Genomic DNA, 23225 nt, shown 5'->3' with positions numbered 1-23225 from the left:
CCTGTAGTTGATGGCGAGGCGCACGTACTCGGCGCGGTTGTCCAGCGTGATGTGCGAGTGCTTGGAGCTGAGCTGGATGTCTTGCCCGCTGGCGTTGGGCACGGTGAAAGGAAGCGTCATGGCCTCAAACTCCTCCGCCGTGGCCTCGTTGTCTCGGATGTACATCAGACCCGGGATGAAGTCTTTGTCCACCTGCCGGCACGCACACACACACACCCGCACACACACACACACACACACACACACACACACACACACACACACACACACACACACACACACACACACACACACACACACACACACACACACACACACACACACTCAGCACGTCAACTCCACAGCCTGACGGTCTTGTGCTTCCTCCTGTGACCTTCGCCGCATCTTCAGGGCACACCAACAACAACCACCTCTTTGTGGCCAGGACCTTCTTGTAGGAAAGCTCATGATCTTCTACGCCATGGGTCCCCAAACTAGGGCCCGCGGGACAGATACGCCCCCCCCAGCGTCCAAAATCCGGCCCACGGGAAGTCTCAAGTTATAAAAAAAAAACAAATGTATTTTATTTATTTTTTATTGTTATTTTTATTTTTATTATTAATATTATTTTATTTTTTATTGTTATTAATCTGTCCTTTCTAATCCATTTTCTACCGCTTGTTACTCTCGGTGTCTCCTAGCTGCTCAGGCATAGCATCCCTTCCATCCATTAAGCCGCTGAAATCCGAGTCTGAATCCGAGCTAATGTCGCTATAGCTTGCTGTTCTTTCCGCCATGTTTGTTTGTGTTGGCATCACTATGTGACGACACAGGAAAATGGACGGGTGTATATAACGATGGTTAAAATCAGGCACTTTGAAGCTTTTTTTAGGGATATTGCGTGATGGGTAAAATTTTGAAAAAAACTTCAAAAAATATAATAAGCCACTGGGAACTGATTTTTAATGGTTTTAACCATTCTGAAATTGTGATAATGTTCCCCTTTAAAGTTGTTTAGTGTGACCTGTATGGCTGTTGACCAAGTATGCATGCAATCACTTTCATGTGTATGCAGAAGCCGCATACAACATGTGACTGGAGGAAAAGTGGACGCGTCGACAGGTTGTAGAGGACGCTAAAGGCAGTGCCATCACGGCACGCCCTTAATATTGTTGTCCGGGTGGAAATCGGGAGAAATTCGGGAAAATGGTTGCCCCGGGAGATTTTCGGGAGGGGCACTGAAATTCGGGAGTCTCCCGGGAAAATCGGGAGGGTTGGCAAGCAATGTTCCCTCTAATTTTTCATGTGTGTGAGCACACCTGTCCCAAACCTGACTAAATAACAACTTCAATCTCCATCCATCCATCCATCCATTTTCTACCGCTTGTCCCTTTTGGGGTCGCTGGAGCCTATCTCAGCTGCATTCGGGCAGGAAGGCGGGGTACACCCAGGACAAGTCGCCACCTCTATCTTATTGTCTAAAATTGCATTTGTTGAGGTTGAGTTGAGTTTGAGTTTATTTGGAACATGCATGCATACAAACCCCGTTTCCATATGAGTTGGGAAATTGTGTTATATGTAAATATAAACGGAATACAATGATTTGCAAATCCTTTTCAACCCATATTCAGTTGAATATGCTACAAAGACAACATATTTGACAACTTTATTTTTTTTTTGCAAATGATAATTAACTTAGAATTTCATGGCTGCAACACGTGCCAAAGCAGTTGGGAAAGGGCATGTTCACCACTGTGTTACATGGCCTTTCCTTTTAACAACACTCAGTAAACGACTGGGAACTGAGGAAACTAATTGTTGAAGCTTTGAAATTGGAATTCTTTCCCATTCTTGTTTTATGTAGAGCTCAACAGTCCGGAGGTCTCCGTTGTTGTATTTTATGCTTCATAATGCATTTTCAATGGGAGACAGGTCTGGACTGCAGGCGGGCCAGGAAAGTACCCGCACTCTTTTTTTACGAAGCCACGCTGTTGTAACACGTGCTGAATGTGGCTTGGCATTGTCTTGCTGAAATAAGCAGTTGCGTCCATGAAAAAGACGGCGCTTAGATGGCAGCATATGTTGTTCCAAAACCTGTATGTACCTTTCAGCATTAATGGTGCCTTCACAGATGTGTAAGTTACCCATGTCTTGGGCACTAATGCACCCCCATACCATCACACATGCTGGCTTTTACACTTTGCGTCGATAACAGTCTGGATGGTTAGCTTCCCCTTTGGTCCGGATGACACGATGTCGAATATTTCCAAAAACAATTTGAAATGTGGACTCGTCAGACCACAGAACACTTTTCATCAGTCCATCTTAGATGATCTCGAGCCCAGAGAAGCCGGCGGCGTTTCTGGGTGTTGTTGATAAATGGCTTTCGCTTTGCATAGTAGAGCTTTAACTTGCACTTACAGATGTAGCGACCAACTGTATTTAGTGACAGTAGTTTTCTGAAGTGTTCCTGAGCCCATGTGGTGATATCCTTTAGAGATTGATGTCGGTTTTTGATACAGTCTGAGGGATCGAAGGTCACGGTCATTCAATGTTGGTTTCCGGCCATGCCGCTTACGTGGAGTGATTTCTCCAGATTCTCTGAACCTTTTGATGATATTACGGACCGTAGATGTTGAAATCCCTAAATTTCTTGCAATTGTACTTTGAGAAACATTGTTCTTAAACTGTTTGACTATTTGCTCACGCAGTTGTGGACAAAGGGGTGTACCTCGCCCCATCCTTTCTTGGGAATCTACTTTTGTACCCAATCATGGCACCCACCTGTTCCCAATTTGCCTGTTCACCTGTGGGATGTTCCAAATAAGTGCATTCCTCAACTTTATCAGTATTTATTGCCACCTTTCCCAACTTCTTTGTCACGTGTTGCTGGCATCAAACTCTAAAGTTAATGATTATTTGCAACAACAAAAAAAGAAGTTTATAAGTTTGAACATCAAATATGTTGTCTTTGTAGCATATTCAACTGAATATGGGTTGAAAATGATTTGCAAATCATTGTATTCCGTTTCTATTTACATCTAACACAATTTCCCAACTCATATGGAAACGGGGTTTGTACAACACACTGCAAAAAGTGAAATCTAATTGAGATGAAATATCTCAAACAAGGGTGATATTTGCTTATTTTCTGTCTGATAAGATAATTCTTCTCACTAAGCAGATTTTATGTTAAGAGTGTTTTACTTGTTTTAAGGGTTTTGGTCCTAAATGATCTCAGTAAGATATTACAGCTTGTTGCTGAGATTTGATGACCTATATTGAGTAAAACATGCTTGAAACTAGAATATCAAGTGTTGCAAAGCTGTGTCATCAACACTCACAAGTATAAAACTACTTTTTTAAAGTAATAATTTCTTACTTCAAGCATGAAAAAAAAAAAAATCATGATGCTGAGCGCATATCATTATGTCAAGATAATGGCACTAGCATTTACTTCATTTAAGAACATTTTTAAGCATATTGAGCAAAAAGGTCTCTATTTTGTTTTTCTACCAAGAAAAGTGCACTTGTTATTAGTGAGAATATACTTATTTTAAAGGTATTTTTGGGTTCATTGAGGTTAGCTAATTAGGGACCGAGTCCCTTTGGGACAGAGGACCCTAGCTTTTTATTATTATACTGCCGCCTCTTTGAGCTGTAATTTGATCCCCTTAACATGCTTCAAAACTCCCCAATCAGGACTGGCGAAAATTGCGATCTAATCAAAAAACCAAACCCCAAAACTCAAAGTTGTGTTCTAGCGCCCCTTAGGAAGAAAACTCAGACAAAACTGCCTGTAACTTCCAGTAGGAATGTCGTAGAGACATGAAACAAAAACCTCTATGTAGGTCTCACTTAGACCTATATTTCATACACTGACAACCCCCAGCAAAAATCAACAGGAAGTTTGCAATTCCCCCTTCAAAACAAAAATTGTGTAAAAACAGTCACCTTTTTTCAAACATTATCTCCTCTGAGCGCGTTTGTCGTGTCTGCTTCAAATTAGCACAGGAGAGAGATTGAACCCTTCTGATTAAAAGTTGATAAAAGAGTTTTAATTACTGCTCCGGTTTGGATTTTATGAGCCCACAAAGTCGGTCCCGTCCATCGCTGCTGAAAGTCTTGACAAGCCAAATTTTCTTGTTCTATTGGCAGATAATTTTGCTTAGTTCAAATAAAATACCCCTAATTTTGATATATATTTTTCTTCTTGTTTTTGAACACTGACTTTTTGCAGTGCATGATGGTTGGGGGGGTGTGGTTGCAGGGGCGGGGTTGAGGTGCAGGCAGCATACCCCTTGCCCTTCGAGCTGTCCTGGATGAAATGAAATTCTTTTTTCCAATCATTTTGGAACTTGCAAGCGTATTTCTTCTTCGTACTCGTCGTCGCCATGTCTCTTCTTCGTTCTTCTACTTTGTCTCCTCCTTGTTGTGTGTGCAGTTGTGCACTGAGCTCCAAAAGCCGTAGATGTTATTGTAGCGTCCCGGAAGAGTTGGGATTCTGGGTATTTGTTCTGTTGTGTTTATGTTGTGTTACGGTGCGGATGTTCTCCCGAAATGTGTTTGTCATTCTTGTTTGGTGTGGGTTCACAGTGTGGCGCATATATGTAACAGTGTTAAAGTTGTTTATACGGCAGACAAAACTGCCTGTAACTTCCAGTAGAGAACATTTTGTAAAAACCGGTCACCTTTTTTCAAACATTATCTCCTCTGAGCGCGTTTGTCGTGTCGGCTTCAAACTAGCACAGGAGAGAGATTGAACCCTTCTGATTAAAAGTTGACCAAAGAGTTTTAATTACTGCTCCGGTTTGGATTTTATGTGCCGTCAAAGTCGGTCCCGTCCATCGCTGCTTGCAGCTTTAATTTGATATAGATGTTCAAGTAGTTTATTTCCACCATGCTTAAATATTTCAATTGGAATTCCGTCTGGGTCTGCCACTTTGCCAGCTTTCATTCGTGAGATGGATTTCTTCATTTCTTCCAGGGTTGGTAAGTCTCCTAGGTCCATTTTGATTGAGGACATCTCTGTTATAGACAGTTTCTTGGTTCAGTAGTTCTTCAAAGTGCTCTCGCCACCGCTCATTAATTTCTTTGTTGGTCTTCAGAATGGTACCCCCATCTTTGTTCTTGAGGGGCACCTGACCTTGTATAGATGGTCCATACATCTATTTTATCGCTGTAAAGAATGCCTTGCAATTGTTGTTATCAACTAAGAGTTGTATTTCTTCAGCCTTTGACTGCCACCATTTATTTTTCATGCCTCGCACCGTTCGTTGTACATCACTTTGGATTTATTGATACTGATTTTTCTTTAAAATGGAGTTAGGGTCATTCTTAAGTTGTACAAACCCCGTTTCCATATGAGTTGGGAAATTGTGTTAGATGTAAATATAAACGGAATACAATGATTTGCAAATCATTTTCAACCCATATTCAGTTGAATATGCTACAAAGACAACATATTTGATGTTCAAAATGATAAACTTTTTTTTTTTGCAAATAATCATTAACTTTAGAATTTGATGCCAGCAACACGTGACAAAGAAGTTGGGAAAGGTGACAATAAATACTGATAAAGTTGAGGAATGCTCATCAAACACTTATTTGGAACATCCCACAGGTGAACAGGCAAATTGGGAACAGGTGGGTGCCATGATTGGGTATAAAAGTAGATTCCATGAAATGCTCAGTCATTCACAAACAAGGATGGGGCGAGGGTCACCACTTTGTCAACAAATGCGTGAGCAAATTGTTGAACAGTTTAAGAAAAACCTTTCTCAACCAGCTATTGCAAGGAATTTAGGGATTTCACCATCTACGCTCCGTAATATCATCAAAGGGTTCAGAGAATCTGGAGAAATCACTGCACGTAAGCAGCTAAGCCCGTGACCTTCGATCCCTCAGGCTGTACTGCATCAACAAGCGACATCAGTGTGTAAAGGATATCACCACATGGGCTCAGGAACACTTCAGAAACCCACTGTCAGTAACTACAGTTGGTCGCTACATCTGTAAGTGCAAGTTAAAACTCTCCTATGCAAGGCGAAAAACCGTTTATCAACAACACCCAAAAACGCCGTCGGCCTCGCTGGGCCTGAGCTCATCTAAGATGGACTGATACAAAGTGGAAAAGTGTTCTGTGGTCTAACGAGTCCACATTTCAAATTGTTTTTGGAAACTGTGGACGTCGTGTCATCCGGACCAAAGAGGAAAAGAACCATCCGGATTGTTCTAGGCGCAAAGTGTAAAAGGCAGCATGTGTGATGGTATGGGGGTGTATTAGTGCCCAAGACATGGGTAACTTACACATCTGTGAAGGCGCCATTAATGCTGAAAGGTACATACATGTTTTGGAGCAACATATGTTGCCATCCAAGCAACGTTACCATGGACGCCCCTGCTTATTTCAGCAAGACAATGCCAAGCCACGTGTTACATCCACGTGGCTTCATAGTAAAAGAGTGCGGGTACTAGACTGGCCTGCCTGTAGTCCAGACCTGTCTCCCATTGAAAATGTGTGGCGCATTATGAAGCCTAAAATAGCACAACGGAGACCCCCGGACTGTTGAACAACTTAAGCTGTACATCAAGCAAGAATGGGAAAGAATTCCACCTGAGAAGCTTCAAAAATGTGTCTCCTCAGTTCCCAAACGTTTACTGAGTGTTGTTAAAAGGAAAGGCCATGTAACACAGTGGTGAACGTGCCCTTTCCCAACTACTTTGGCACGTGTTGCAGCCATGAAATTCTAAGTTAATTATTATTTGCAAAAAAACAAAGTTAATGAGTGCTCCCAGTGTTCTGTGATGTTTGTAGGGGATTTGTTCTTTGTAGTTCCATGGCATGCTCACCTTCCTTTAGACATTCAACATTGTATTTTTTGCTGGGTTTGTTGTGACATTTTCTTCCAGCCTTTAGTTTGATGCAATCAATCTGTGATCTGACCAGCACTGAGTTACAGCTCTGCTATGAAGCACATCGTGTTGGTCCCTCTTCCTCACTATAACATAGTCAATCAAGTGCCGGTGCTTTGATCTTGGGTGTTGCCAGGACACTTTTGACGGAATTCCTTTGTCTAAAGATGGTGTTGCTGATTATCAAACTGTGTTCCGCACATTTGGTCAGAAGTAAGGCCCCATTTGCATTGGCTTTACCTACACCATTATGTCCAATTACACCCTCCCATATATTGTGATCCTTTGCAGCTCTTGCATTGAAATCACCAAGAATAGTAAGTTTATCGTGTTGTGGTGTTGTAGAGATGAGCTCCTCCTTAGTTTCTTCTAGAGTTGGGGCATATGCACTTATGAAAGCAGCATGTTGGTTGTGTTTTAGGCTGATTCTCAGTCATAAGTCTTTCATTTAAACAAACCAGGGGTCACCAACGCGCATACTTGCCAACCCTCCCGGATTTTCCGGGAGACTCCCGAAATTCAGCGCCTCTCCCGAAAACCTCCCGGGACAAATTTTGTCCCGAAAATCTCCCGAAATTCAGGCGGAGCTGGAGACCACGCCCCCTCCAGCTCCATGCGGACCTGAGTCCGCTTTCCCACAATATAAAGAACGTCTATAGTAAAGCAGTCCGTCTGCCGTAAACAGCAATGTTGTGACACTCTTAAACAGGACAATACTGCCATCTAGTGCATTTGATGAAAGCACTTTTGTGCGTGCCACACAGCAATGCATCATCAGAGAGGGTGTTCAGCATGGTTCGAAAGATAGTGACAGAGAATAGAACAAAGATGGACAATTCAACCCTTAACTCAACAATGAGTAGATGAGTGTTATGTGTGTGTATATGTGTAAATAAATGAACACTGAAATTCAAGTATTTCTTTTATTTATATATATATATATATATATATATATATATATATATATATAGCTAGAATTCACTGAAAGTCAATTATTTCTTATATATATATATATATATATCCATCCATCCATCCACTTTCTACCGCTTATTCCCTTCGGGGTCGCAGGGATATATATATATATATATATATATATATATATATATATATATATGAAATACTTGACTTGGTGAATTCTAGCTGTAAATATACTCCTCCCCTCTTAACCACGCCCCCGCACCCACCCACCACCTCCCGAAATTGGAGGTCTCAAGGTTGGCAAGTATGCCAACGCGGTGCCCTTAAGGACCAGATGAGTCGCCCGCTGGCCTGTTCTAAAAATAGCTCAAATAGCAGCACTTGCCAGTGAGCTGCCTCTATTTTTTAAATGTTATTTATTTACTAGCAAGCTGGTCTCGCTTTGCTCGACATTTTTTTAATTCTAAGAGAGACAAAACTCAAATAGAATTTGAAAATCCAAGAAAATGTTTTAAAGACTTGGTCTTCACTTGTTTAAATAAATTCAATTATTTTTTTACTTTGTTTCTTATAACTTTCAGAATTTTTAGAGAAAAAATACAACCTTAAAAATTAAACACATATACCTTTTTACCTTTTAAATTCCTTCCTCTTCTTTCCTGACAATTTAAATCAATGTTCAAGTAAATTTAAGTTTTTTATTGTAAAGAATAATAAATACATTTTAAATTAATTCTTCATTTTAGCTTCTGTTTTTTTCGAGGAAGAATATTTGTGAAATATTTCTTCAAACTTATTATGATTAAAATTCAAAAAAAATATTTTGGCAAATATAGAAAATCTGTAGAATCAAATTTAGATCTTATTTCAAAGTCTTTTGAATTTCATTTAAAATTTTTGTTCCGGAAAATCTAGAAGAAATAATGATTTGTCTTTGTTAGAAATATAGCTTGGTCCAATTTGTTATATATTCTAACGAAGTGCAGATTGGATTTTAACCTATTTAAAACATGTCATCAAAATTCTAAAATGAATCTTAATCAGGAAAAATTACTAATGATGTTCCATAAATTCTTTTTTAAATTTTTTCAAAAAGATTTGAATTAGCTAGTTTTTCTCTTCTTTTTTTCAGTTGAATTTTGAATTTTAAAGAGTCGAAATTGAAGATAAACTATGTTTCAAAATTAAATTTTCATTTTTTTCATGTTTTCTCCTCTTTTAAACCATTCAATTAAGTGTTTTTTTCATCATTTATTCTCTACAAAAAACCTTCCGTAAAAGATCAATATCATTAATTATTAATAATAACATAGAGTTAAAGGTAAATTGAGCAAATTGGCTTAGTTTTTCTCTTCTTTTTTTCAGTTGAATTTTGAATTTTAAAGAGTCGAAATTGAAGATAAACTACCGTATTTTTCAGACTATAAGTCGCAGTTTTTTCCATAGTTTGGCCGGGCTCCAGTGCGACTTATATATGTTTTTTTCCCTTCTTTATTATGCATTTTCGGCAGGTGCGACTTATACTCCTGTGCGACTTATACTCCGAAAAATACGGTATGTTTCAAAATTTAATTTTCATTTTTTTCGTGTTGTCTCCTCTTTTATAAGAATGTTAGTGGCTAGCTAGTTAAAATGGGATATTGTGATTTCACAAGACTGTCTTAGAAGTCATCATTTTGAAAATGTTCAATTTGAAAAATGTGCACTTAGAGAAAATATCAAAATAAAGTGTTGCATATTGATATTTATCTGTTTCTATATATATTTATTGTGAGAAATCATTAAGATGATCAGTGTTTCCACAAAGATAAATATCATTAATTATTAATAATAACATAGAGTTAAAGGTAAATTGAGCAAATTGGCTATTTCTGGCAATTTATTTAAGTGTGTATCAAACTGGTAGCCCTTCGCATTAATCAGTACCCAAGAAGTAGCTCTTGGTTTCAAAAAGGTTGGTGACCCCTGATTTATACCCACGGGCTGTTCTGTCAGTTGACCAAGTAGTTCATTTCTAATGGCAAATGCTACCCCGTGTGTTCTGGGTTGATCTGCTGCTCATCCTTTCCAAAAGAAAGTGTACTTGCCCTGTTCTTCCCTCAACTGGCCTTCTTCCGCTCTCCTGGTCTCTTGGAGAGCAACAATATCAAAATTGAACTTCTGAAGTTCTCTTGCCACAAAAGCTGTTCTTCTCTCTGGTCTGTCTGACTTTTCCTTGTCCATTAACGTTCGTATAGTCCAAGTTTCATATTTTTGTACATATCCTTCTTTTTCCTACCGCTTGGGTGGTGCTCCCTTGGGCGCGGCGTCCCAGGCAGAGTAGGCGAAGTTAAACTATGTTTAGGGCACCTTTTCTAGCCCTCCTCCCAAGATTGGGTGAGCAGAGTGGATCTTTAATTGGACTGCTCAGTGAGAACACCGCTGACCAACTTGCTTCTTCACTTCAAATCCAGAAGCAAGAACGACATTATGGCAAGATGTTCGGGGTTGGGGGGGGGCGGGGGGGGTTTGGCGGTATATTGTAGCCCGGTTAGGGATGCAAGGGATTCTGGGTATTTGTTCTGTTGTGTTTTTGTTGTGTTACGCTGCGGATGTTCTCCCGAAATGTGTTTGCCATTCTTGTTTGGTGCGGGTTCACAGTGTGGCGCATATTTGTAACAGTGTTAAAGGGGAACATTATCACCAGACCTATGTAAGCGTCAATATATACCTTGATGTTGCAGAAAAAAGACCATATATTTTTTTAACCGATTTCCGAACTCTAAATGGGTGAATTTTGGCGAATTAAACGCCTTTCTAATATTCGCTCACGTTGTGACGTCACATCGGGAAGCAATCCGCCATTTTCTCAAACACCGAGTCAAATCAGCTCTGTTATTTTCCGTTTTTTCGACTATTTTCCGTACCTTGGAGACATCATGCCTCGTCGGTGTGTTGTCGGAGGGTGTAACAACACGAACAGGGACGGATTCAAGTTGCACCAGTGGCCCAAAGATGCGAAAGTGGCAAGAAATTGGACGTTTGTTCCGCACACTTTACCAACGAAAGCTATGCTACGACAGAGATGGCAAGAATGTGTGGATATCCTGCGACACTCAAAGCAGATGCATTTCCAACGATAAAGTCAAAGAAATCTGCCGCCAGACCCCCATTGAATCTGCCGGAGTGTGTGAGCAATTCAGGGACAAAGGTCCTCGGTAGCACGGCAAGCGATGGCGGCAGTTTGTTCCCGCAGACGAGCGAGCTAAACCCCCTGGATGTCTTGGCTCACACCGTCCCTTATGCCACCGAAGATGATCAAGAGAAGAATATCGACCCTAGCTTCCCTGGCCTGCTGACATCAACTCCAAAACTGGACAGATCAGCTTTCAGGAAAAGAGCGTGGATGAGGGTATGTATACAGAATATATTAATTGATGAAAATTGGGCTGTCTGCACTCTCAAAGTGCATGTTGTTACCAAATGTATTTCATATGCTGTAAACCTAGTTCATAGTTGTTAGTTTCCTTTAATGCCAAACAAACACATACCAATCGTTGGTTAGAAGGCGATCGCCGAATTCGTCCTCGCTTTCTCCCGTGTCGCTGGCTGTCGTGTCGTTTTCGTTTGCATACGGTTCAAACCGATATGGCTCAATAGCTTCAGTTTCTTCTTCAATTTCGTTTTCGCTACCTGCCTCCACACTACAACCATCCGTTTCAATACATGCGTAATCTGTTGAATCGCTTAAGCCGCTGAAATCCGAGTCTGAATCCGAGCTAATGTCGCTATAGCTTGCTGTTCTTTCCGCCATGTTTGTTTGTGTTGGCATCACTATGTGACGACACAGGAAAATGGACGGGTGTATATAACGATGGTTAAAATCAGGCACTTTGAAGCTTTTTTTAGGGATATTGCATGATGGGTAAAATTTTGAAAAAAACTTCAAAAAATATAATAAGCCACTGGGAACTGATTTTTAATGGTTTTAACCATTCTGAAATTGTGATAATGTTCCCCTTTAAAGTTGTTTAGTGTGACCTGTATGGCTGTTGACCAAGTATGCATGCAATCACTTTCATGTGTATGCAGAAGCCGCATACAACATGTGACTGGAGGAAAAGTGGACGCGTCGACAGGTTGTAGAGGACGCTAAAGGCAGTGCCATCACGGCACGCCCTTAATATTGTTGTCCGGGTGGAAATCGGGAGAAATTCGGGAAAATGGTTGCCCCGGGAGATTTTCGGGAGGGGCACTGAAATTCGGGAGTCTCCCGGGAAAATCGGGAGGGTTGGCAAGCAATGTTCCCTCTAATTTTTCATGTGTGTGAGCACACCTGTCCCAAACCTGACTAAATAACAACTTCAATCTCCATCCATCCATCCATCCATTTTCTACCGCTTGTCCCTTTCGGGGTCGCTGGAGCCTATCTCAGCTGCATTCGGGCGGAAGGCGGGGTACACCCTGGACAAGTCCCCACCTCATCGCAGGGCCAACACAGATAGACAGACAACATTCTCTTATTATTATAATCCAATGACAGCAGTCATTTCCATTTCTAATATACCGTATTTTTCGGACTATAAGTCGCAGTTTTTTTCATAGTTTGGCCGGGCTCCAGTGCGATTTATGTATGTTTTTTTCCTTCTTTATTCTGCATTTTTGGCAGGTGCGACTTATGCTACGGTGCGACTTATACTCCGAAAAATACGGTAAGTGTTTAGGCCCACTTACAATGACAATAACAACAATATTGTTTTTCAAGAACTGTGTACTTGTATTGTTTGTCTGGGTGGAGGTCCTGCTTTGGAAATAGTTTGTACCCCTTTCAGACATTGCATTTTGTTCCCATTAAAACATTCACATGTTGCACAATGAGATGTAAGCAGGGGATCATGTGTACATTCCTGCAACTTCCTGTTTGTAAAAAAATATATTTTTATTAGTATTTATTTAATATACGAACAGCATTTCATGATTAATATTTATAAATGAAGATTCCTAATAAATGACAATAGAATAAGCACACATTTGATTGGTAAATCATAGTTTAACGACCTGGAATGACACTTTATGTGTGTGATGTTGGAGTTGTCCGACTTTTTGTGTGGCTGTAAACGCATCACTGGCTAAGTGCCATATGTGCATGTGTTGGCGCAAGTGAGAAAGAGCGAGCGGCTGCTGTTGATATAATAAAGTTGCTTTTGGTCTGGTTTGTACTGCAGAAAATGACCACTTTTGCTAGATATAATTTGTTTTACTAATGTTTTGGTGATGTGTTTTGCGCAGTAAAGTGATGGATGGAATTCATGTTCACAAAGTGTCTCGACAGACGTTACAATATTTGAACAGTGATGACGAAAACTGTTTTCTCTGTCGTGTCGAAAATTGTTATGCGCTTATTTTTTTATTTGATTTTGTGCGCGGCATAGATTTGCCGTGCGCAGAGGACGCTTGAGCAGTGCGCAATTGCACAGGCGGCACCTTGTTGGCAAGTATGCTATATCCATCGAGCTAGATTAGCAACTGTGAATCTTTGTGCATTCAGTTCTTGGGGGTAATGCATCGATTCAAAATCAATACTTTTAAATAACATTGGGTGCCAGTTCAATGATTAATTACTTTCCTCCATAAAATAAACAGCTGTGACCAATATCTATATTACTTCAAAGAAACCTGGTTTTGGTGAATACAAATCTAGCCAAACATTGAATAAGTCAAACACAAATAAGGCAACAAGAGAAGTATCCAACACTTCTCTTTTCTAAAGTCAATGTGTACATCAGATATAGATCATCTACATCAATATATTGGATTTTATTCTAATCGATTAAGAATCAGTAGGAATAATAATGACTTTTTAGACACCTCTAATGTAGAGTGTACATAAGCATCAGTGCTTCATAACAATGTTTATTCCATGTCATGTTGCAGCAAATAAATAGTTGTTGTTTTACCTCACTGAGGTCAGCGATGGTCAGGTTCATTCCTGAGAGTTGTTTCCAAACTGGTTCTGCCAGATTCAGACTCAGTGGACTCCCAGAGCGGATTGCAATGCCCAGCAGGACTCCTGTTAGCACACGTCAAATGTTAGCACACGCCCAGTGTTAGCACACACACATTCTTAGCACATCCAATATTAGCACCTGCACAGTGTTAGCACACGCACACATCCACTGTTAGCATCTGCACAGTGTTAGCATCTGCACAGTGTTAGCATCTACACAGTGTTAGCACCTGCACAGTGTTAGCACACGTCCAGTGTTAGCACACGTCCCCTGTTAGCACCTGCACAGTGTTAGCACACGTCCAGTGTTAGCACACGTCCCCTGTTAGCATCTGCACAGTGTTAGCATCTGCACAGTGTTAGCATCTGCACAGGGTTAGCATCTGCACAGTGTTAGCATCTGCACAGGGTTAGCATCTGCACAGTGTTAGCATCTGCACAGTGTTGGTATCGGCACAGTGTTAGCACACGCCCGGCATTAGCACACGCCCAGTGTTAGCACACGTCCAGTGTTAGCACACGTCCCCTGTTAGCATCTGCACAGTGTTAGCATCTGCACAGTGTTGGTATCGGCACAGTGTTAGCACACGCCCGGCATTAGCACACGCCCAGTGTTAGCACACGCCCAGTGTTAGCACACACACATTGTTAGCACACATCCAGTATTAGGACACAACCAGTGTTAGCACACACATAGTGTTAGCACACACACAGTGTTAGCACACACACATTGTTAGCACAGGTGCAGTGTTAGCACACACAAGTGCAGTGCTACCACACACAAGTGCAGTGTTAGCAGAGGTGCAGTGTTATCACAGGTGCAGTGTTAGCAGAGGTGCAGTGTTAGCAGAGGTGCAGTGTTGGCACACACAGGTGCAGTGTTATCACAGGTGCAGTGTTAGCACACACAGGTGCAGTGTTAGCACAGGTGCAGTGTTAGCACACACAGGTGCAGTGTTAGCAGAGGTGCAGTGTTATCACAGGTGCAGTGTTAGCACACACAGGTGCAGTGTTAGCACACACAGGTGCAGTGTTATCACAGGTGCAGTGTTAGCACACACAGGTGCAGTGTTAGCACAGGTGCAGTGTTAGCACACACAGGTGCAGTGTTAGCAGAGGTGCAGTGTTATCACAGGTGCAGTGTTAGCACACACAGGTGCAGTGTTAGCACACACAGGTGCAGTGTTATCACAGGTGCAGTGTTAGCACACACAGGTGCAGTGTTAGCACAGGTGCAGTGTTAGCAGAGGTGCAGTGTTATCACATGTGCAGTGTTAGCACACACAGGTGCAGTGTTAGCACACACAGGTGCAGTGTTAGCACACACAGGTGCAGTGTTATCACAGGTGCAGTGTTAGCACACACAGGTGCAGTGTTATCACCGGTGCAGTGTTAGCACACACAGGTGCAGTGTTATCACCGGTGCAGTGTTAGCAGAGGTGCAGTGTTATCACAGGTGCAGTGTTAGCACACACAGGTGCAGTGTTATCACAGGTGCAGTGTTAGCACACACAGGTGCAGTGTTATCACAGGTGCAGTGTTAGCACACACAGGTGCAGTGTTATCACAGGTGCAGTGTCATCACACACAGGTGCAGTGTCATCACACACAGGTGCAGTGTTATCACAGGTGCACTGTCATCACACACAGATGCAGTGTTATCACAGGTGCAGTGTCATCACACACAGGTGCAGTGTTTTCACACACAGATGCAGTGTTATCACAGGTGCAGTGTCATCACACACAGGTGCAGTGTTATCACAGGTGCAGTGTTATCACACACAGATGCAGTGTTATCACAGGTGCAGTGTCATCACACACAGGTGCAGTGTTATCACAGGTGCAGTGTCATCACACACAGATGCAGTGTTATCACAGGTGCAGTGTTAGCACACACAGGTGCAGTGTTATCACAGGTGCAGTGTCATCACACACAGGTGCAGTGTCATCACACACAGGTGCAGTGTTATCACAGGTGCACTGTCATCACACACAGATGCAGTGTTATCACAGGTGCACTGTCATCACACACAGATGCAGTGTTATCACAGGTGCAGTGTCATCACACACAGGTGCAGTGTTATCACAGGTGCAGTGTCATCACACACAGGTGCAGTGTCATCACACACAGGTGCAGTGTTATCACCGGTGCAGTGTTAGCAGAGGTGCAGTGTTATCACAGGTGCAGTGTTAGCACACACAGGTGCAGTGTTATCACAGGTGCAGTGTCATCACACACAGGTGCAGTGTTATCACAGGTGCAGTGTCATCACACACAGGTGCAGTGTTATCACAGGTGCAGTGTCATCACACACAGGTGCAGTGTTATCACACACAGATGCAGTGTTATCACAGGTGCAGTGTCATCACACACAGGTGCAGTGTTATCACAGGTGCAGTGTCATCACACACAGGTGCAGTGTTATCACAGGTGCAGTGTTTTCACACACAGATGCAGTGTTATCACAGGTGCAGTGTTATCACAGGTGCAGTGTCATCACACACAGGTGCAGTGTTTTCACACACAGATGCAGTGTTATCACAGGTGCACTGTCATCACACACAGGTGCAGTGTCATCACACACAGATGCAGTGTTATCACAGGTGCAGTGTCATCACACACAGGTGCAGTGTTATCACAGGTGCAGTGTTATCACAGGTGCAGTGTGTGTGAGACTGGTCAGGTACCTAGGAAGCGGAACATGCTCATGTGAAGAGGTGACTTGGAGGCGGGGTTTAGCAGGAAACAGTCCCTGTTGGCGCCCGACTCGTCGCGGCCGTTGGGTGTGACGATGAGCAGCGGGGTGAGGGCATTCTGCAGCTCCTCGCACATCTCGGCGATGGATTCGCTGTAACCGCCGCCGCAGTCGTCCACGGACTCGCCTGAAGGACCCACACGAGCGTCGTAAACACGCCCCCGCGCTGCATTGTGGGAGGAGCCGAACACTCACCCACAAACTTCACCTTCCACACGCGGTGAGGCAGCAGCAGACTGTCGGGGCTGAAGGAGCTCATCTTGGCACACATCTGCCCAAACACCGACTTGGTCCCGTCTGGACCCGCCAAGCCTCCTTTGCTCCGAGAACGCTTCACCTGCACACCAAAGAAGATCACAGCGTTCCTATTGGACTACACCAAAGTGACCACTCCCACCTTCAACACCTGTGTCAAGGTGTGCTACCTGTGCTGCTTTCTCACTTCTTAGTGTCATCCACAACCCCACCTGGTCTAAGTCTGGGGTCTATTATAGGTAATAATATAAAAGCTATTATAGTTAATATGAAAGCTATTATAGTTAATAACATAAAAACTGTAATAGTTAATAACATAAAAACTTTAATAGTACTATAAAGGTTAACATCAAAACTATAATAATTAATAACAAAAAACTATAATATGTATCATAAAAAATATAATGGTAAATAACATAAAAACTATAATAATTAATAATATAAAACTATTGTAGTTAATAATATGAAAACTATAATAGTTAATAACATAAAAACTGTAATAGTTAACAACATAAAAACTATATTAGTTAACATAAAAACTATAAAGATTAACATTAAAACTATAATAATTAATAATAAAAAATAAAAAAATATAATAGTAAAAAACAAAAATCAATAGTTAAACTACAATTAAGAATATAAAACTACAATAGTAATAACAAAGGCTACAATATTAATAACATAAAAATTATAATAGTTAACATAAAAACTATTATAGTTAACATAAAAACTATAGTAGTTAACACAAAAACTATAATGTTATTAACAAAAACTATAATAATTAATAACATAAAAACTATTATAGTTAATAATATAAATGCTATTATAGTTAATAATATAAATGCTATTATAGTTAATAATATGAAAACTATTATAGTTAATAACAAAAACTGTAATAGTTAATAACATAAAAACTACATTAGTTAACATAAAAACTATAGTAGTTAACATTAAAACTATAATAATTAATAACAAAAAACTAATGTTAACATAAAAAATATAATAGTAAAAACAGAAACTAATAGTTAACAAACCACAATTAAAAATATAAAACTACAACAGTAATAAAAAAAAGCTATAATATTAATAACATAAAAATTATAATAGTTAACATAAAAACTATTACAATTAACATAAAAACTATAGTAGTTAACACAAAAACTATAATGTTATTAACCAAAGTTATGATAATAATAATATAAAAACTATAATAATTAATAACATAAAAACTATTATAGTTAATAATATAATAGCTATTATAGTTTATTATATGAAAACTATTATAGTTAATAACATAAAAACTGCAATAGTTAATAACATAAAACTATATTAGTTAACATAAAAACTATAATAGTTAACATTTAAACTATTATAATTAATAACAAAAAACTAATGTTAACATAAAAAATATAATAGTAAAAAACAAAAACTAATAGCTAACAAACTACAATTAAAAATATAAAACTACAATAGTAATAACAAAAGCTATAATATTAATAACAAAAATTATAAGAGTTAACACAAAAACTATTATAGTTAACATAAAAACTATAGTAGTTGACACAAAAACTATAATGTTATTAACAAAATTATAATAATTAATAACATAAAAACTATTATAATTAATAATATAAAAGCTATTATAGTTAATAACATAAAAACTGTAATAGTTCATAACATAAAAACTGTAATAGTTAATAACATAAAAACTGTATTAGTTAACATAAAAACTGTAAGTTAACATTAAAACTATAATAATTAATAACAAAAAACTAATGTTAACATAAAAAATATAATAGTAAAAACAGAAACTAATAGTTAACAAACTACAATTAAAAATATAAAACTACAACAGTAATAAAAAAAGCTATAATATTAATAACATAAAAATTATAATAGTTAACATAAAAACTATTACAATTAACATAAAAACTATAGTAGTTAACACAAAAACTATAATGTTATTAACCAAAGTTATGATAATAATAATATAAAAACTATAATAATTAATAACATAAAAACTATTATAGTTAATAATATAATAGCTATTATAGTTTATTATATGAAAACTATTATAGTTAATAACATAAAAACTGCAATAGTTAATAACATAAAACTATATTAGTTAACATAAAAACTATAATAGTTAACATTTAAACTATTATAATTAATAACAAAAAACTAATGTTAACATAAAAAATATAATAGTAAAAAACAAAAACTAATAGCTAACAAACTACAATTAAAAATATAAAACTACAATAGTAATAACAAAAGCTATAATATTAATAACAAAAATTATAAGAGTTAACACAAAAACTATTATAGTTAACATAAAAACTATAGTAGTTGACACAAAAACTATAATGTTATTAACAAAATTATAATAATTAATAACATAAAAACTATTATAATTAATAATATAAAAGCTATTATAGTTAATAACATAAAAACTGTAATAGTTCATAACATAAAAACTGTAATAGTTAATAACATAAAAACTGTATTAGTTAACATAAAAACTGTAAGTTAACATTAAAACTATAATAATTAATAACAAAAAACTAATGTTAACATAAAAAATATAATAGTAAAAACAGAAACTAATAGTTAACAAACTACAATTAAAAATATAAAACTACAACAGTAATAAAAAAGCTATAATATTAATAACATAAAAATTATAATAGTTAACATAAACACTATTACAGTTAACATAAAAACTATAGTAGTTAACACAAAAACTATAATGTTATTAACCAAAGTTATGATAATAATAATATAAAAACTATAATAATTAATAACATAAAAATAATTATAGTTAATAATATAATAGCTTTTATAGTTAATAATATGAAAACTAGTATAGTTAATAACATAAAAACTGCAATAGTTAATAACATAAAACTATATTAGTTAACATAAAAACTATAATAGTTAACATTTAAACTATTATAATTAATAACAAAAAACTAATGTTAACATAAAAAATATAATAGTAAAAAACAAAAACTAATAGCTAACAAACTACAATTAAAAATATAAAACTACAATAGTAATAACAAAAGCTATAATATTAATAACAAAAATTATAAGAGTTAACACAAAAACTATTATAGTTAACATAAAAACTATAGTAGTTGACACAAAAACTATAATGTTATTAACAAAATTATAAAAATTAATAACATAAAAACTATTATAATTAATAATATAAAAGCTATTATAGTTAATAACATAAAAACTGTAATAGTTCATAACATAAAAACTGTATTAGTTAACATAAAAACTATAAGTTAACATTAAAACTATAATAATTAATAACAAAAAACTAATGTTAACATAAAAAATATAATAGTAAAAAACTAAAACTAATAGTTAACAAACTACAATTAAAAATATAAAACTACAACAGTAATAAAAAAGCTATAATATTAATAACATAAAAATTATAATAGTTAACATAAACACTATTACAGTTAACATAAAAACTATAGTAGTTAACACAAAAACTATAATGTTATTAACCAAAGTTATGATAATAATAATATAAAACTATAATAATTAATAACATAAAAATAATTATAGTTAATAATATAATAGCTTTTATAGTTAATAATATGAAAACTAGTATAGTTAATAACATAAAAACTGCAATAGTTAATAACATAAAACTATATTAGTTAACATACAAACTATAATAGTTAACATTTAAACTATTATAATTAATAACAAAAAACTAATGTTAACATAAAAAATATAATAGTAAAAAACAAAAACTAATAACTAACAAACTACAATTAAAAATATAAAACTACAATAGTAATAACAAAAGCTATAATATTAATAACAAAAATTATAATAGTTAACATAAAAACTATTATAGTTAACATAAAAACTATAGTAGTTAACACAAAAAACTATAATGTTATTAACAAAAGCTATAGTAATTAATAACATAAAAACTATTATAATTAATAATATAAAAGCTATTATGGTTAATAACATAAAAACTGTAATAGTTCATAACATAAAAAATATATTGGTTAACATAAAAACTATAATAGTTAACTTTAAAACTATAACAATTAATAACAAAAAACTAATGTTAACATAAAAATATAATAGTAAAATAGTAAAAAACATAACTGTAATAGTTAGACAAAAAAAGTGGTGAGGTTTTGACAAGGTGGGGGTACTGGATGACATCACTAGTCAGAGAAAGTATTTTAGACAGTGTAACGGCACAAAGGGATGTCAGTGTTGTTAGAATATTTGCACAGGTCGTTAAAGAGCCAACACGAGGATGTGTGCTGGTCCAAAAGCACACTCTTTGTGCTTTCAAGTCTAAACTTTCACCCAGGATGCCCTACAGACAGTGTACACACGCACAGGGAGGCGAAATGCCTTCATGAAAGACATCACATGTAAGAATCAGCAGTCTGGTGAGCAGTCAAGTACAGAAAGTCAATCAAGCCTTCAGAGAACATTAAATATCATCTTCTCACAAAAGAAGGAGTGAAGATGACATAATGACACAGCTACCTGCTCCCTTCTCACAAGGTCACATCAAAACTCCACGTACTAAACACTTAAAAGAGGATAGTTTGACATGCAATATGAAAAGTAGCTATAAATGATGAATAAAAGAACATTTAATACTACTCTCTGCCTCTAATGCTGACATTTATTTGCACCTAATTGTTTTAGTACTTCAGCAAACAGTATTTCTATTTCACCCTCGACTAAAACCCCGATCAGAACATGCCTTATTTTCTTGCCTCAGAAGTGTCAAACTGGTTTTACATTATTTACACCACCACATTGCAGCTATGTAACAGTAAATTATGGATGAATATACATTTACAACAATTCTACTTATATAGCTTTTACGTTCAATGTTTATTTGGTGATAAAAACTGGCAGCTCAGTCAGAATTTTACCATAAAACTAGAGATGTCCGATAATGGCTTTTCTGCCGATATTGTCCAACTCTTGCTTACCGATTCCGATATCAACCGTTACCGATATATGCAGTCGTGGAATTACCACATTAGTATGCCTAATTTTGTTGTGATGCCCCGCTGGATGCATTAAACAATGTAACAAGGTTTTCCAAAATAAATCAACTCAAGTTATGGGGAAAAATGCCAACATGGCACTGCCATATTTATTATTGAAGTCACAAAGTGCATTATTTTTTTTAACATGCCTCAAAACAGCAGCTTGGAATTTGGGACATGCTCTCCCTGAGAAAGCATGAGGAGGTTGGGGTTGGGGGTGTATATTGTAGCGTCCCGGAAGAGTTAGTGCTGCAAGGGGTTCTGGGTATTTGTTCTGTTGTGTTTATGTTGTGTTACGGTGCGGATGTTCTCCCAAAATGTGTTTGTCATTCTTGTTTGGTGTGGGTTCACAGTGTGGCGCATATTTGTAACAGTGTTAAAGTTGTTTATACGGCCACCCTCAGTGTGACCTGTATGGCTATTGACCAAGTATGCGGGGATTCACTTGTGTGTGTGAAAAGCCGTAGATATTATGTGATTGGGCCGGCACGCAAAGGCAGTGCCTTTAAGGTTTATTGGCGCTCTGTACGTCCGTGTACACAGCGGCGTTTTAAAAAGTCATACAATTTACTTTTTTAAACCGAAACCGATACCGATAATTTCCGATAATACATTTTAAAGCAATTATCGGACGATAATATCTAGAGCAGTGTTTTTCAACCTTTTTTGAGCCAAGGCACATTTTTTTCGTTGAAAAAATGCGTAGGCACACCACCAGCAGAAATCATTAAAAAACTAAACTCAGTTGACAGTAAAAAGTCACAATTGTTGGATATGACTTTAAAGCATAACCAAGCATGCATCAATATAGCTCTTGTCTCAAAGTATGTAAGTACTGTCACCACCTGTCACATCACGCCCTGACTCATTTGGACTTTCTTGCTGTTTTCCTGTGTGTAGTGTTTTAGTTCTTGTCTTGCGCTCCTATTTTGGTGTTTTTTTCTCTTTTTTTGGTATTTTCCTGTAGCAGTTTCATGTCTTCCTTTGAGCGATATTTCCCACATCTACTTTGTTTTAGCAATCAAAAATATTTCAGTTGTTTTTATCCTTCTTTGTGGGGACATTGTTGATTGTCATGTTCGGATGTACATTGTGGACGCCGTCTTTGCTCCACAGTAAGTCTTTGCTGTCGTCCAGCATTCTGTTTTTGTTTACTTTGTAGCCAGTTCAGTTTTAGTTTCGTTCTGCATAGCCTTCCCTAAGTGCCCCTGCCTTTTCTTAGGGGCACTCACCTTTTATTTATTTTTGGTTTAAGCATTAGACACCTTTTTACCTGCACACTGCCTCCCGCTGTTTCTGACATCTACAAAGCAATTAGCTGCCTGCTGCCACCTACTGATATGGAAGAGTATT

General features: G+C 37.5%; 1 protein-coding gene across 9 annotated transcripts in view; it reads right to left on the bottom strand.

Moving 5' to 3' along the window:
* herc2 (HECT and RLD domain containing E3 ubiquitin protein ligase 2) overlaps positions 1-23225 on the bottom strand; it is a 362023-nt gene that overhangs the window by 27811 nt on the left and 310987 nt on the right. For all 9 annotated transcript variants that reach the window (XM_072915066.1, XM_072915069.1, XM_072915071.1 and 6 more), the window contains exons 85-88: positions 16750-16891; positions 16487-16681; positions 13749-13861; positions 2-192 (exon numbers count right to left, since the gene is read on the bottom strand). In XM_072915066.1, the coding sequence (XP_072771167.1) occupies positions 2-192; positions 13749-13861; positions 16487-16681; positions 16750-16891 (641 nt within the window). The remainder of the gene's footprint in view (position 1; positions 193-13748; positions 13862-16486; positions 16682-16749; positions 16892-23225) is intronic.

The sequence above is a fragment of the Nerophis lumbriciformis genome, linkage group LG18 (assembly GCF_033978685.3).
Source record: "Nerophis lumbriciformis linkage group LG18, RoL_Nlum_v2.1, whole genome shotgun sequence".
NCBI lineage: Eukaryota > Metazoa > Chordata > Actinopteri > Syngnathiformes > Syngnathidae > Nerophis > Nerophis lumbriciformis.
This window is presented reverse-complemented; position numbering and strand designations above follow the sequence as displayed.